The 12,917-nt window shown below is 32.9% G+C and overlaps 2 protein-coding genes across 5 annotated transcripts; one reads left to right on the plus strand and one right to left on the minus strand.

The window, feature by feature from the left end:
* Positions 1 to 3,683: 3,683 nt before the first annotated feature.
* LOC143144759 (uncharacterized) lies at positions 3,684 to 7,456 on the minus strand. Of its 2 annotated transcripts, XM_076307511.1 has the most exons (7): positions 6,870 to 7,456; positions 6,422 to 6,714; positions 6,102 to 6,245; positions 5,923 to 6,037; positions 5,655 to 5,832; positions 5,398 to 5,579; positions 3,684 to 4,098 (listed from the first exon to the last, which is right to left on the minus strand). In XM_076307511.1, exons 1-6 carry the CDS (start codon positions 7,080 to 7,082, stop codon positions 5,437 to 5,439), a joined length of 1,086 nt encoding a protein of 361 aa, XP_076163626.1. In that variant the 5' UTR covers positions 7,083 to 7,456; the 3' UTR covers positions 3,684 to 4,098; positions 5,398 to 5,436. The 2 variants fall into 2 exon arrangements, with proteins under 2 accessions (XP_076163626.1, XP_076163625.1); XM_076307510.1 differs by having other exon boundaries at positions 3,684 to 5,579; positions 6,870 to 7,454.
* Positions 7,457 to 8,574: 1,118 nt separating this feature from the next.
* Positions 8,575 to 12,147, plus strand: Gcl (germ cell-less). Of its 3 annotated transcripts, XR_012991388.1 has the most exons (11): positions 8,575 to 8,651; positions 8,746 to 8,903; positions 9,087 to 9,210; positions 9,297 to 9,393; positions 9,476 to 9,845; positions 9,919 to 10,188; positions 10,296 to 10,355; positions 10,464 to 10,682; positions 10,760 to 10,850; positions 10,919 to 11,159; positions 11,720 to 12,147. XR_012991388.1 is itself a non-coding variant. In XM_076306526.1 (10 exons), the coding sequence occupies exons 2-10, from the start codon at positions 8,758 to 8,760 to the stop codon at positions 11,048 to 11,050; spliced, it is 1,509 nt and encodes a 502-aa protein (XP_076162641.1). In that variant the 5' UTR covers positions 8,575 to 8,651; positions 8,746 to 8,757; the 3' UTR covers positions 11,051 to 11,713. The 3 variants fall into 3 exon arrangements, 2 of the variants coding, with proteins under 2 accessions (XP_076162641.1, XP_076162642.1); XM_076306526.1 differs by lacking the exon at positions 11,720 to 12,147 and having other exon boundaries at positions 10,919 to 11,713; XM_076306527.1 differs by lacking the exons at positions 10,296 to 10,355; positions 11,720 to 12,147 and having other exon boundaries at positions 10,919 to 11,713.
* The last annotated feature ends 770 nt before the right edge of the window (positions 12,148 to 12,917 follow it).

A 12,917-nucleotide genomic window follows, 5' to 3' on the forward strand; every position in this document is an offset into this window, starting at 1 on the left:
CGTTTAAACACAAGGTATTAAAAGTATAGGAAAGAACAGGTGTCGAAATATGTACACAATGTAGATTAATACGGAAAGATCTAAAAAGAGGTTCAATTTGATGCCAGTACAATTGTGATTCTTCGTGAAGAGTAACCGTGAAACGAATTGCACTCGTGGTTATCGTCAAGAACGATCGATGGCATTAGGCGCGCAAAAGGCAACGTTCAAAGACAAAATAAATCTGTAATATTGTACAATACGATGTTAATTTGTTATCGGAACACAGAACGTGGGTCGAACTAATGATCGATCGACCTTGGGGAGCACCCACGAGGGATAGTTTTCCCAATGAATCGCGCTTGAGTGTAGTCTCGCATCTCGTTGTACAGAGAAAAGGAAATCGCGATAAATGGGACCGAAGCGTTATATTTTACATTCGTAGCATCGATCGAAACGGGTTTTAAACGAAGAACGATCGACGACGAACCGAGCGAAACGTGACAAGGGCGAGGACTACTGCGTTGTAAGACGCGTCACGGAACCTAATCACGATCATAAATGTGGATGGCATGAAATTCAACGAAGCCTGTTGCAGACTCAAGAAGGGAGAAAGAAAGAGAATATCGAGCCGTTTCCGAAACCTACATCGAGCCTGTAACAATGGGGCCATATTTTCACAAAAATAAATACAAACAAAAAAAAGAGGAAGAGGAACGATGGCGCGTGTCTCTCATTGAAGCAACAAATTCTAAATATCTGCTACTGCGCGAGGCGCAGTGTGTGTGAACTAAGGAAGAAAGAAACGGGGTTGGGCCTAAACAAATTTAACCGACTCAACTTTTATTGCTCATATATACGTATATATGTTTGTAATAAGGTAACTTTCGTAATCGTATTCGTTCCAGCACCACCGACGAACCGTGGACGTAATATTAGAAATTTTACACAGCGTGCACGAAGAGGGGGAGAAGGACAAGACAAAAATAGAAACACGTAATTGTTTGTTGTACGATCGCGTTCCAATAATTTATTGTCTTCCTAAGATACGAAATTACGATTTACTTTCGGCGGGCAGATAAATCACGTGTTTTCGATTCGCTGCTGCCCACGCCAAACAGAAAAACCGAAAAATGAACAAAAAAATGAAAAACCGAAAAACAAGTAGAGTCTGATTGGTAAGTTGCTAGTTAAGTATATGTGAGTAGTCACAAATATCTCTTAAAAGCAAGAGCAACGATCTCCGCCGTATAAAAAGTTTCTTCTTCGATTGGTATTTTTCGGCCACAGATCGTAGAGCCTTTAGATCAACTCTCCTAATCGATACATAAGTGATCGCAGCCTTGGAAACTTAATTCGGTTGAGTTGTCCGTGCACAACGAACCATGAATGTCTACCACAAGTAGAAACATTTTAAAACATTTTTTACGCATGACACTGACAAGTCTGGTCAATGAATCACTGGACGATATACATTAGTAGAGCCTTACTGTTATTACCGTTTATAACACACAAGCATTTTGCTTGGAACGACAAAGTTTGGAACCAGACTGCGTTTGATATACATAGTGGGGTCACAAAACTATTCGAAGATTTGTAATGATTGAGAACTTTATTGAACGAAATATATGTCAGTTAAACAGAAATATTCAAACTATCGATACGATTACAATAAGACACAACTGTACAAATTTTAAAAAACTCCGACAGGATAGCAGTTACAAAATCTTTACTTTGAATATAAACAGTGTATCTATTAAGATCGTAAAAGCATCTGACCGCTACTATATAATATAAGGAGATAGTGTAAGCCGTGCATTTCTAAATTAGAAGTCAAACGCACAGATGTTTGCATACATATGAACTGAATTTAAAAAAAGATTTATCATTAAAATAACATTTACGACATCGCTAGGTGTTTAGAACGAATGTTTCGTAACTATTGTATACTTTGTTGGATTTTCTTTGAATCTTACAATTCCGATAGTTGTGTCTTAATGTAGCGATAAACGACGGTTCGAAAAGTTCGTTTCAACTTCTATATCTTGTTCACCAAAGTTTTGAGTACAACCGTCTGATTCGGAAACCGAGAAACAAGAGAACAAAGAAATCGGCTTGTCGTTGTGGTCATCGCACACCGGTATAGATTTTACACGTGGACCGTTGTGTTTCCTTCCATTTTTTCTCCTTTGTTTATTTGTCGTTTAAGAAAGCGTGAATGTGTGAGAAGGTCGTTAAAGAAACCCAAAAAAAAAAAAAAAAAAAAAAATGAAAAGAAAAACTGATTACACGTTATTACGGAGGTAAGCGCAGTGATAGTTATTCGACATAAGTTAAAACAATTTAACAATATACATATATAAATATTATAAATAACCATTACACACACGATAAAACAATATGGCAAGATATTTTGTGAGTGTGTCTATAAGCTCGATTATAAAACTTACGTAATAAAACAGGCGGTTGTCTATCGTTCGCGAGAGATCATCGAGAACATTGTTCTCATAGAGGATGGAATTTTATAAATGGTGTTGAACTTTTAACGGTCGTCATTCACATGAAAAGGCCTTATTCAGCACTCGAATTCACAACGCATTCAGGGAGGAGAGATGTTACTGTATTAAACGTAGTCTTAATCATCGCAGCGAGTAACCGGGTTCTGTGTAGCGCACAATCGATCGACATTATGATTAAATGTTTTACCATCGATTCAATTCTGTATCGTCACTTTTTTTTTACAATTTTATTTCTACGTACGATGTATTAACTCTCAGACACGACTTCGCAGAACTGCGACGAATTTAATTTTTAGATACTAATAGTTTAAGTACAAGTTACTCTTTTTAAAAATACTTTTAGCTTGAAATGTGACAAACAATGCGTTGATTTTATACAAATTGTCTCAAGACGAGTGTCAAATGAAACAGCTGTTGAAAGGTAAGGGATACGGAGAAGCACAACAGGACTTTCCTTTGCCACTCTTCGTTCAGTGTTTAACAGTTGTTTCAAGGTTACTTTGTTTTTGCTTAAATGAAATTTTCATTTTAGTGCTGTTAACGTACAGAGGAAAACAAATTCAATGGACTAATATTTATACCCAAGAGTTAAGAATATAAACTTCGATCAAGTTTCATAAGTAAGAAACAAAGTAATAAACATCTTTGTCCTCAACTATTTAAATAACTTCTCCCTTGTGAGCTTGGATTATTTTAAGATTATTGTACGCAATTTCATTAGATGTTTTTAAAACACTTTTAGTACTTTTATGCTATTGAAATAAAAAATATGAAGTGACCTTGAAATGGCTTTGAAGAAAAATAAAAATGTTGTTTTCTTTGCTAATAACTCGTACTAAATAAATAATAACGAAACAAAAGACCTGTTGCGCTTAGAAACTATTTCATGCGACACCTTCCTTGAGAAAATCTGTACTTCAGAAGGTACAATTCCCTCTTGTGAAAGGAGAAAGAAAAGAATGATATGTAACTTTTTAATTACGACAAGGAACGACATGCATCGATGCATTCGCAAGAACATAGAATGTTCCCTGCATTCGGACACTGTCGTAAAGTAAGGTCGCTTGAATAATTTTAATATTAATTATTATCGATTCAGAAAATTGTATTATGCATTTGTATAATACCACATTTTACGTATAAGTTTCTAAACCAAATGTTTTAACAAGTTTTAGAAATACGATATTATCGAGGCGTACACGCCTTCGGCGTATTGAATACAACTTTATTCGAACCATATTCGTTTATAATATTTTTCATTAAACTGTATAACATCGTGGAACAATTCAGCCTAAATACATGTACTATATTTTATTGACACAGTCCAGAATGATCGGAAATAAAACTTTATATATCTAGGAATAGCGTGTCACTTGAATCACGTTTCTTTATTACAATAAATGCGAGGCGTGCTCCGATTTCTTAGTGACATTTTTAGTCTAGATGCCCAATTTTCAACCCCTTTGCGGTCTGCTTGTCTGGTGTGATAAATTGCAACTTATTTTGAACAATATTGATATATAAAAATAATAATATGAAACATACACGTTCTGTATGTACGCGTCATGGCGTTAAACGTAAAAGTGGTCACTTTTGTTACCTATTAAAGAAATTAAAAGTAACTACTTAATTTCATAGATCTTCAAACAAAGAATGAGAGTTATTTACTACATTAACTAATACAGTCTTTTCTATTCAGTTCCAGTTTAGTAATTCAATTTCCTATTCACCCTATAACATTCTCCCTCCACTCTAATTTGTATAAAGATATATAATAAGTATGTATATACAAAAGTTTGTCGCTTCAGACGTAACTTGAAATTTACTTTAAATCGTGAAGCAGTTAAAATTCTTTAAACGCTTTCAGACTAAATAATGTTCAAATCTCGTAATCCTTGTGTTCACATCCATGAGCACAACAATTACAAATTTCTCTGTTTTTATAAAGTAAAAACGCAGTATTTAGGATACAATTTGACGCGCTACTAACATTGCCATTTCGTGCTTCTCTGTGAGAGCCATAATTTTGTTGCTCAAAGGTGTGCAGTTCCATGACTCGATCTTAAATGTCCTTTATTTACTGCCATAGACAAGATATCAATTTAATAGTCCATGTTATACTACACTGTACCTCGCAGCCACATAATTCCTTGAAATCTCTATTCATTATGTAGATATACATATCTACATATGTATACACATATACATATGTGCATGTGTGCGCGTGTGTGTGTTGTGTGAGAGAATATTGTGTTTATAGCTTAATGTTTAAAAGATAAGCAACAAAACCGTATGCGTGCAAACTGTACTACTCATCCTGCATTACCACAAGATGTGAAGTCTTTTTTCCTGAGCGAGTATTTTACAAGCAAATTCATATTATGATAATAATCCTTAAACGTTTAAAGTTAAATTAATACTTAACGCGTCAACTATATAAAATACTGCCCTGATACGAATGCATGCTTCGTAAACTCGACTGTAATGTTACCGAGACATTGTGCTAATCGTGAGATACAAGGTTTATGTAAAACGCGATAGATATTATTCGTAACATGTATCATTAGCTTATAAGCGTGTATGTGGCGGAACTTTCTACATACACAGATACATCTATAAAATTCTCAAATAAATTTAATTTTTGTATTAAAAGAGAAATACGATTTTATGCATATTTTCATTCATTTCTTCCCTTTCATATTCTGCAATCGTTTGCGTTTATGAGTTTTTCTCAGTTTATCCGTTAAAATATTATAAACGTAAAATGTTAAATACACAATATACGTACAAAATCATTTAAATTTGAAATAAAACTTATAGCTTTAAGCAATGGCAAAACTCCATTCAAGTATATTATAGGAACTATAAATAATTCAATCGTTTTTACTGCTTTCCTTACCAAAACCAAATGAGATTTAATTTTATAACATCAATTATTTTACTCATCCTTTCCTTCCTCGTTTTTCTCCTCCATTGTTTCTGTTTCAGTTAATTTTACTTGGGCAGAATCAAACGTCGATTCAGAATTATTCTGCTTTGCTTGTCGAATTCTTTGAAGTTTTTTCTTAATAGCTACTGCACCTTATTTTAATTTCAAATTTGTTACTAACATTAACAGAATTTCATAATCCAACTTTTACACTCTGATATACTTACAGAGCATAGTTTGCCATAATTCTGATTTCTTCGATGTCCTATTAACTAATTTCTTTAAAGAATCTCTATGTCGTTTTTGAATTCCTGCAAGTTCAATTGCTTCCCGTGTTGGAGCAGGAAATAAACAAATTTCAAGCCAATGCGTAGCTTTGGCACACCCTAAAAGTCTCAACCACACCTACACATTAAACTTTAAGGTAAACAAAAATTGTTCCAAACAAAATAAAGAAATATTGCAATTTAAAAGTGGTTTGCACAATACTATTACCGAATCTATACATTCTGCAATAAACCACAGCCATAAACCAATCTCTGCCCGGGTGTAATTAGTCTTTTCCAGCCGCAACATCAATTTAGGCACAAATAGTACATATAAATATGTCCTGAAAAAATATTAATTGAAAAAATATTTTATTTAAACGTTCATGCAGTTATCGATGTACTAACCAACTGAGACAATGAACGAAGAAAAATAATTTAGGTAGCTTCCTTCCACTAAAGTGAGATACGCATAATAAAATTCGACAAACATTCACCACAATGGTGTCAATGGCTTTATAGAATAAGAAAGTGCTTACTACCGTACACCATCTGTAGAAAAACGAAATTACAAAGTACAAGTTACACGGATACTAATTTACAACAAATCGGTAAATATTTAAGAAGAATAGAAGAAACCATTTAAACAATTAAGCAGAGCATTAAGAAATGCATAATCAAACAAAATATAATATCTGTTTGCTTTATTAAAGTAAAAATTCTTTTACTTTTCTTGATACGGATTCATGACAAACGATGCAAAAAGCAAGTTTGCCCAGCCTTTTGTCCAAGCTCCATGACAGAAAATCTCTACTCCTGCCCGATGAAAATAAAAGCTTTTATATAGTACGACACCCAGCTCCTCGTGCATAACTTCCTGTCCTTCAGAAAAGAAGTTTATAGTTTCGATAGCAGACGATTTTAGATAACAAATGCTACCGAAGCAAAATCCACAATTCCACGCAGCGTCGATTATCCTACTCCGTTGCACCAATGGAATGCGCATTCGCCGAAGTAGCGACTGTGTTAATAAATAAAATCAAAAGTATCAAATGTAAGCTTGTTATTCTTTATCCCCAGTCTTTATCAATAACTCAAAAAACACAATTGACAAGTTCATCGATTAATGAAACAAGACAATTTAAAAGCCTAAAATACCAAAATTGTAGCACTTACATTAAGGCACTTTTCATACATAATGTACAAGATCGTCCAGGACAGAATTAAGTATCCAAGAAGTACGACAGACTTTTTTGTTTTCATGTCATTTAAGGGTTGGACGTTAAACGTTTCTTTATCCCATAAATTTGACACCACCGGTTTAAAATGTGAAACATCGAGAAACGAGTGCAAGCCAATGGCCCAACTATTTGTAACCTCTTCCAACATTTTAAACCTATCCAGCTCGGACTCCGTTCAAATATAAATCTTTCAATTTGTGTGAATTATTAATCTGGTATAGCTAAATATTGCGCATATATTGAATTATTCAATGACAGAAGTAAAATCTAACACTCATGGAAAATACATTGGTACAATTTCTTAATTCCTTTCACGATGCGTTCGGATCTACTTGAATGCACCACGAAATGCACTTTCACCGAGTAGCGCAACTCTGCACACATGCCACTCACATTTTCTCCTATAAGGAACAAGGTGCAGAATATATTTAGCAATCTATGCAAAAGTGTGTCGGTGATGTGACAGAACGGGGTATTCTCTGTATAGACAAACCGTAATACAGAATATCTGGACAATTCATTTTACGGGCGTTGGTGTCGCACAATCTGAAATACCGACCTTATAAAATATCAAATAAAACCTTAAATATTTTTTATTTCATGCTATTGAAATATTCTAAATCTATTATCGATTCAAGTTGTACAAATAAATGGAACTTATTGTTACAATATTTTTTGAAGCTGAGTTTAGTAAAATTATAAACTATCTAGACTCGGTCACGAAAACAAATTTGGCTGCTCTAAACAGATTCATGATTGCTAAATATTAGGCACATCTCTCTTGTACATCACATCTGCTTAGAGAGGAACCCTTTCTTCATTGGCAGTGATCATGCATCTATGTAGTGAGGTCAGGTTTTTATATCTAATGTACAGGGATGAGTTCTCTACATTCACTACTTTTATCGACTTCGACTGTAGAAGTGGATGTAGTTCCCAGAATCACTATTCTCAAACGAAGAGGGCGCTCTCAAGCCATTAATATTTAACGAGGTCGGTATTTCAGTTTATGCGATACTACTCTCGTAAGATGAACCGTCTATATACTCCGTATCTCGTTTATGACAACATCCATTGACTGTCCGGTTAATGCTATACTTTGTTGATATCTACATATATACATAGACATTATTTAGTCCTTAAAGGCAACATATTATATTTTAAAATAAGATACTTTCTTATTTTCATTACTCTTTCATTTTTGTTACTCTCGCGACGTTGGGGATAAGAAATAATACCATTGTATATAACATAAAAAATGAGTAAAAATACATATGCGAAATGCTGTTACAGCATTTAATTCTTTAAAATTTTGCAAACAAAATTTATATTTATATAAACATATGTATTGTTTAACTGCAAATGGTCTCTGATACAATAAATAAGACTGTCATTTTACCCTTAAGTTACGCCCGTTATAACGAAACACTCTGCGTAGTAACGATAGCGATGCAATATTGAATATATGATCCTTTTAAGGTTAACACTTATTGGACACTTTCACTCGCGCGAAAAGAAGTGTCCAATTGGATGAAAGTCGTGTGGGTATTCTATCCACAAATAGCGTGTATTGTATCCCCACTTGTCCGACCATCGCATCTTTTGTTACGTCACATGTTTACATCCTTTATATATCCATGTTTGCGTTCATACGCGCGCTGCAGGTTTCTACAAGCTCACCTAGAAAAATTCCCTTCTGTACATACTGAACACTGTGGTATGTCTTCTACGCTTCTCCGCATTGAAAAACAATGTCGAGGATTCTCAAGGATTTATCGGTAATCAGATTTGAAATTTCATATTTTCATTAGAAACAAGGCAAAATGGGAAGTTATGCGAGCAGAATAGCATCGATGTCAAACAATGCAGTGCACTCCGTATACCGTGGTCGTAAACGAAAGTGCATTGAGGAGGATGATTTTGATTCCGAATCGGATTATATCGAACGCACACTTCAAACGCCGAAAAAGTAAGTGTGAACATAAATTTTAAGTAAAAATTGTGTATAGTGATTGTACGAAAGTATCGTCAATAGTGATGTACAATGTTTGCATCATCAGAGAAAATAACTTCTTAATTTTGCTACTGATACTTAACTATTTTTTTCTTTTAAATATTATCTATATCGTTAATGGCATTTCATTTTTTTTAGAAGAAAATTGCTGACAACGGCACAATACATATATAAAACTTTATTTCAAGAAGAAAAAGGCAGCGATATAACTGTGTTCATGTTAGGGAAGGCATGGAGATTACATAAAGTTTACATCAGTCAGGTAGTATTTTATTCTATATTTCTATATATACTTTCTTTATTTATATTATATTCATTTATCAATTATATTTTACCTTTTATTTGCAGAGTCCATATTTTGCAAGTATGTTTTCAGGATCTTGGAGAGAAGCAAATGAAACAGTTATCAGTGTAGAAATTGCTGATCCTAACATCACATTGGATTGTGTGTAAATGATATTAATAAACAAAATTCACTGTTGCAACCGATAAAGATAAATATTCTATTTAATTTCGTATATTTTCAGCTCTTTTGACAGTCTTTGGTTCCTTTTATCAGGATGAAGTCAGTTTAGAACCAAAAGATGTGATATCAATTTTGGCTACCTCTACGTTATTCCAGTTACAAGGGCTGATCGACCAATGCACAGATATTATGGTAGAGACAACAAATATAAAAACAGTTGTTCCTTACTATAATGCAGCTGTATCCTACGGTGTACCAGTAGTGAAAGCTGCAGCAAAACGGTGGTTGGAAATCAATCTCTTGGGATATGGATGGTTACATCCAACATTTTTAAGAGAAATTACACCTGATTTAATGGCCGAGTTAATTGCTAGTCCAGATCTAATTGCCATGCAAACAGAGTTTTGCATATATATGATGCTACGAGTGTGGTTAGTAATAAAATACTACAATGAAATTTTTTTTAAATACTTATTTTCTTTATTATAATAAATAATATTCTAGGTTGTTTGTTCATGTGCACAACAAAGAAGAAACGCTTCAAATTGACGAATACTTTAGAAATCACAAATGGATAAAGCCCTATCTTACAACAGAAGAAGGCAAAGAATTTGTGGCACCTTTTAAAGTATTGAGAATGAAATATCTTTTATTACATGACCAAGATGTCAAAATTTTATACAGCGATAATTTAATACCACATGAATGGTTGCACAACGCGTATAAGGAACAGTGGTTACATTTATTAAGAATAGATGCAAATAAGGATCGAGGGTAAGTCGAGAAATTTATACATTTTTAAACATATCTATGTTTAGATCACTGAACATAGAGATATCCGAATATGTTTTCTTCCTTCTCCCTTTCCATGTTATATACAGCTTTGCAGGCAGAATTTTCTCTCTGAAAAACCTACTCCCATGTTTGTCACTCCACTATAGGTACTTATGACATTTTTTCTACTTGTAGCAATATAAATAAATAACTGAAAAGTAAAAATATTGTATAAACAAATTATAAACCGCAATATTTCTCCTTTAACATTGCAGACCAAAACAAATGAGCGAAGAAGAATTTTCTCGTGAATGTTTCCGTTGTGGAAGATGTATTGAAAAAGTTGGTGAACATATTTGGAAATGGACAGCATTTCATTTTGGGTTAGATTTGGTTGTGTGCTTAGATAGTACCACTTTGAGAATTAAGAGGAATCACAGATCAGATACAGACCACATCAAAGCCAATCATAACAAGCACAATATAATTTTAAAGTAAGTACAGGTTTGTTATTGAATTCAGAAAATTACTTTTATATTGAAAGCAAATTTATGAAAAATATTTGTCACAGAGTAAGTTTAATTTCATTGGATGAACAACGTCAAGAAAAACATATTCAGAGTTCTGGTATGCTTAGGTTATCGCTTCACAAAAACGAAGAAGTAAGTAATTTTTGTAGATTTTCGTGCGCAATTATAAAAAGCTAAAGAAAATTGATTTTACATTGCAGAAACAAGTTATGTCCCTGGATAAAGAACTTACTTACCCACTGTATATATCAGTCAGCATGCAAGTGGTAACACCTTTTATATCTACAGAAGAGGAAAAATCAGCCAATATAGTCATATTCTCGGATATTTAGCACTCTGAACACTCATTGTTTCCCGAACTTTCAAAGACATTGAATGTTTCGATAATTGTACGCTTATTTCATAATCTGGCTGTTTCATTTCATAACACTTGATTTACGAGTAAGTGCTACAATTAATGCTTTTTGATTGAAAAGAATATTGGGGTAATAGATTTTCTTAATGTAAATTTTACTACTCGATTATATGACGTATTGTTGGAATACTAATTTCTGATTAAAACTTCTACAAACTCAAGATTTTCTAGTCGACTGAACAGATTCGCGGCATTAGTACGAAGCAAATCTTGCTTGTTTTAGTACTTTTTTAATAGTGTAGACCAGACTTTTTTTTATTGTACATACACTTATTATTCATAAAGTTATATAAACACTATTAAAAAAAAACTCTTATAACTGGCAGATAATACATGATGTGCTAAAACATAAGTCATTTGATATCGAATATAAAGTAAGATCTACCAAGGAAATTAAATTCTATCTTGGATCAATTTCAAAAGATAAAACGTTAAATTTATCCTTTCTTAAAAAACTGAACTGAGAAGTGTTATATGGTACACCACAGTATTAAAGCCATTTGTTTTCACTGTTTATGCATTTATATATTTACATTACAATGTTAATACTATTAACAAGTTAGGTTAATCTATTGATTCTTCACAGATCATACTTTCACACAAATGAAGAAAATGTAATTTTGTAAGTGAATTCAAAGACAAACTAATCAAGTAATTTTAAGTCTTTCCGCCATTCATAAACTTTACTTTTATACCTTATGAATAATAATCGGAAAAGAATATTCTATATAAACGAGGTATTGTTTTACCATGGTGGTATCAGTTCTCATACTTTTAATTTTGATAACATTTTCAATTAAACGATACAGAATAAACGTTCCTTCAATTTTGTAGCCGAGTTATTCTGTATGGCGCTATCATCTGACAAGCAAATGTTTACATTTGACTTGTTATGTGGAGGTTATTATATAAGAAAATACTTAGCTTAGGGATTAAGACTTTTCTACACTTAACATGCGTTATTAACTTCAAATTAATATTTCAATGGAAAAATATAACAAGTTTTACGTAGTACTTGCTGCATTATAATTTATTTCTTACCTTTATCATCTTGTCATCATCTCAAAAGGGTAGAAGGAGAAAAATGAATAGTAATACAAAGAAAATCGAAGACAAGTATCATAATGTAGATTCAGATTAGCAATGGTCTAAACAAAATTTTTTTTGCTTGTATTACGGTCTGTAAAGTTGAAATTTTTTTTCGATGATACGTTGACATGCATTTAGAACACATTCAAATGCGAATACACATTTCACACTCAAATGTATAGCGATAAAGTATTTCCGTAGTTTTATCGAAATAATTATGAACGAGGATTAAACGAGTCGTTTAATCATCACAGATGAGATTACAATGGTGTTAGTACCGATTTGTATTCATTAATATTAAAATTACGGGATAATGAGATAATTCATTTGTAGTCACACAATGATGCTCGGGGACCTCTAACGTGCGTAGTTTCATTTGAATTAGATATATCGCTCTCATATTGTCTTCTTTTTTTGGTAACCATTCAACACTTTATTGGCAGAATATTCTCTGTACATAATGATGGATGCGTACAATGCAATATTGATATCATATGACAATAAATATTACAATAAAACCAAATAATTTTGAGATAAACATTCTCTTGATACCTTTCAGAAGATGTTTAATATATTTTGCTAATTGAACGTAACATATATACATATCGTAAGAAAAAACATATTAAACTAATGATGCAGTACTCGTTTCCTTTTTCTCTCTCACTCTCACTCGATATGCTTGAATAGGGGGCAGT

Source organism: Ptiloglossa arizonensis, chromosome 3 (genome assembly GCF_051014685.1).
Source record: "Ptiloglossa arizonensis isolate GNS036 chromosome 3, iyPtiAriz1_principal, whole genome shotgun sequence".
Lineage (NCBI taxonomy): Eukaryota > Metazoa > Arthropoda > Insecta > Hymenoptera > Colletidae > Ptiloglossa > Ptiloglossa arizonensis.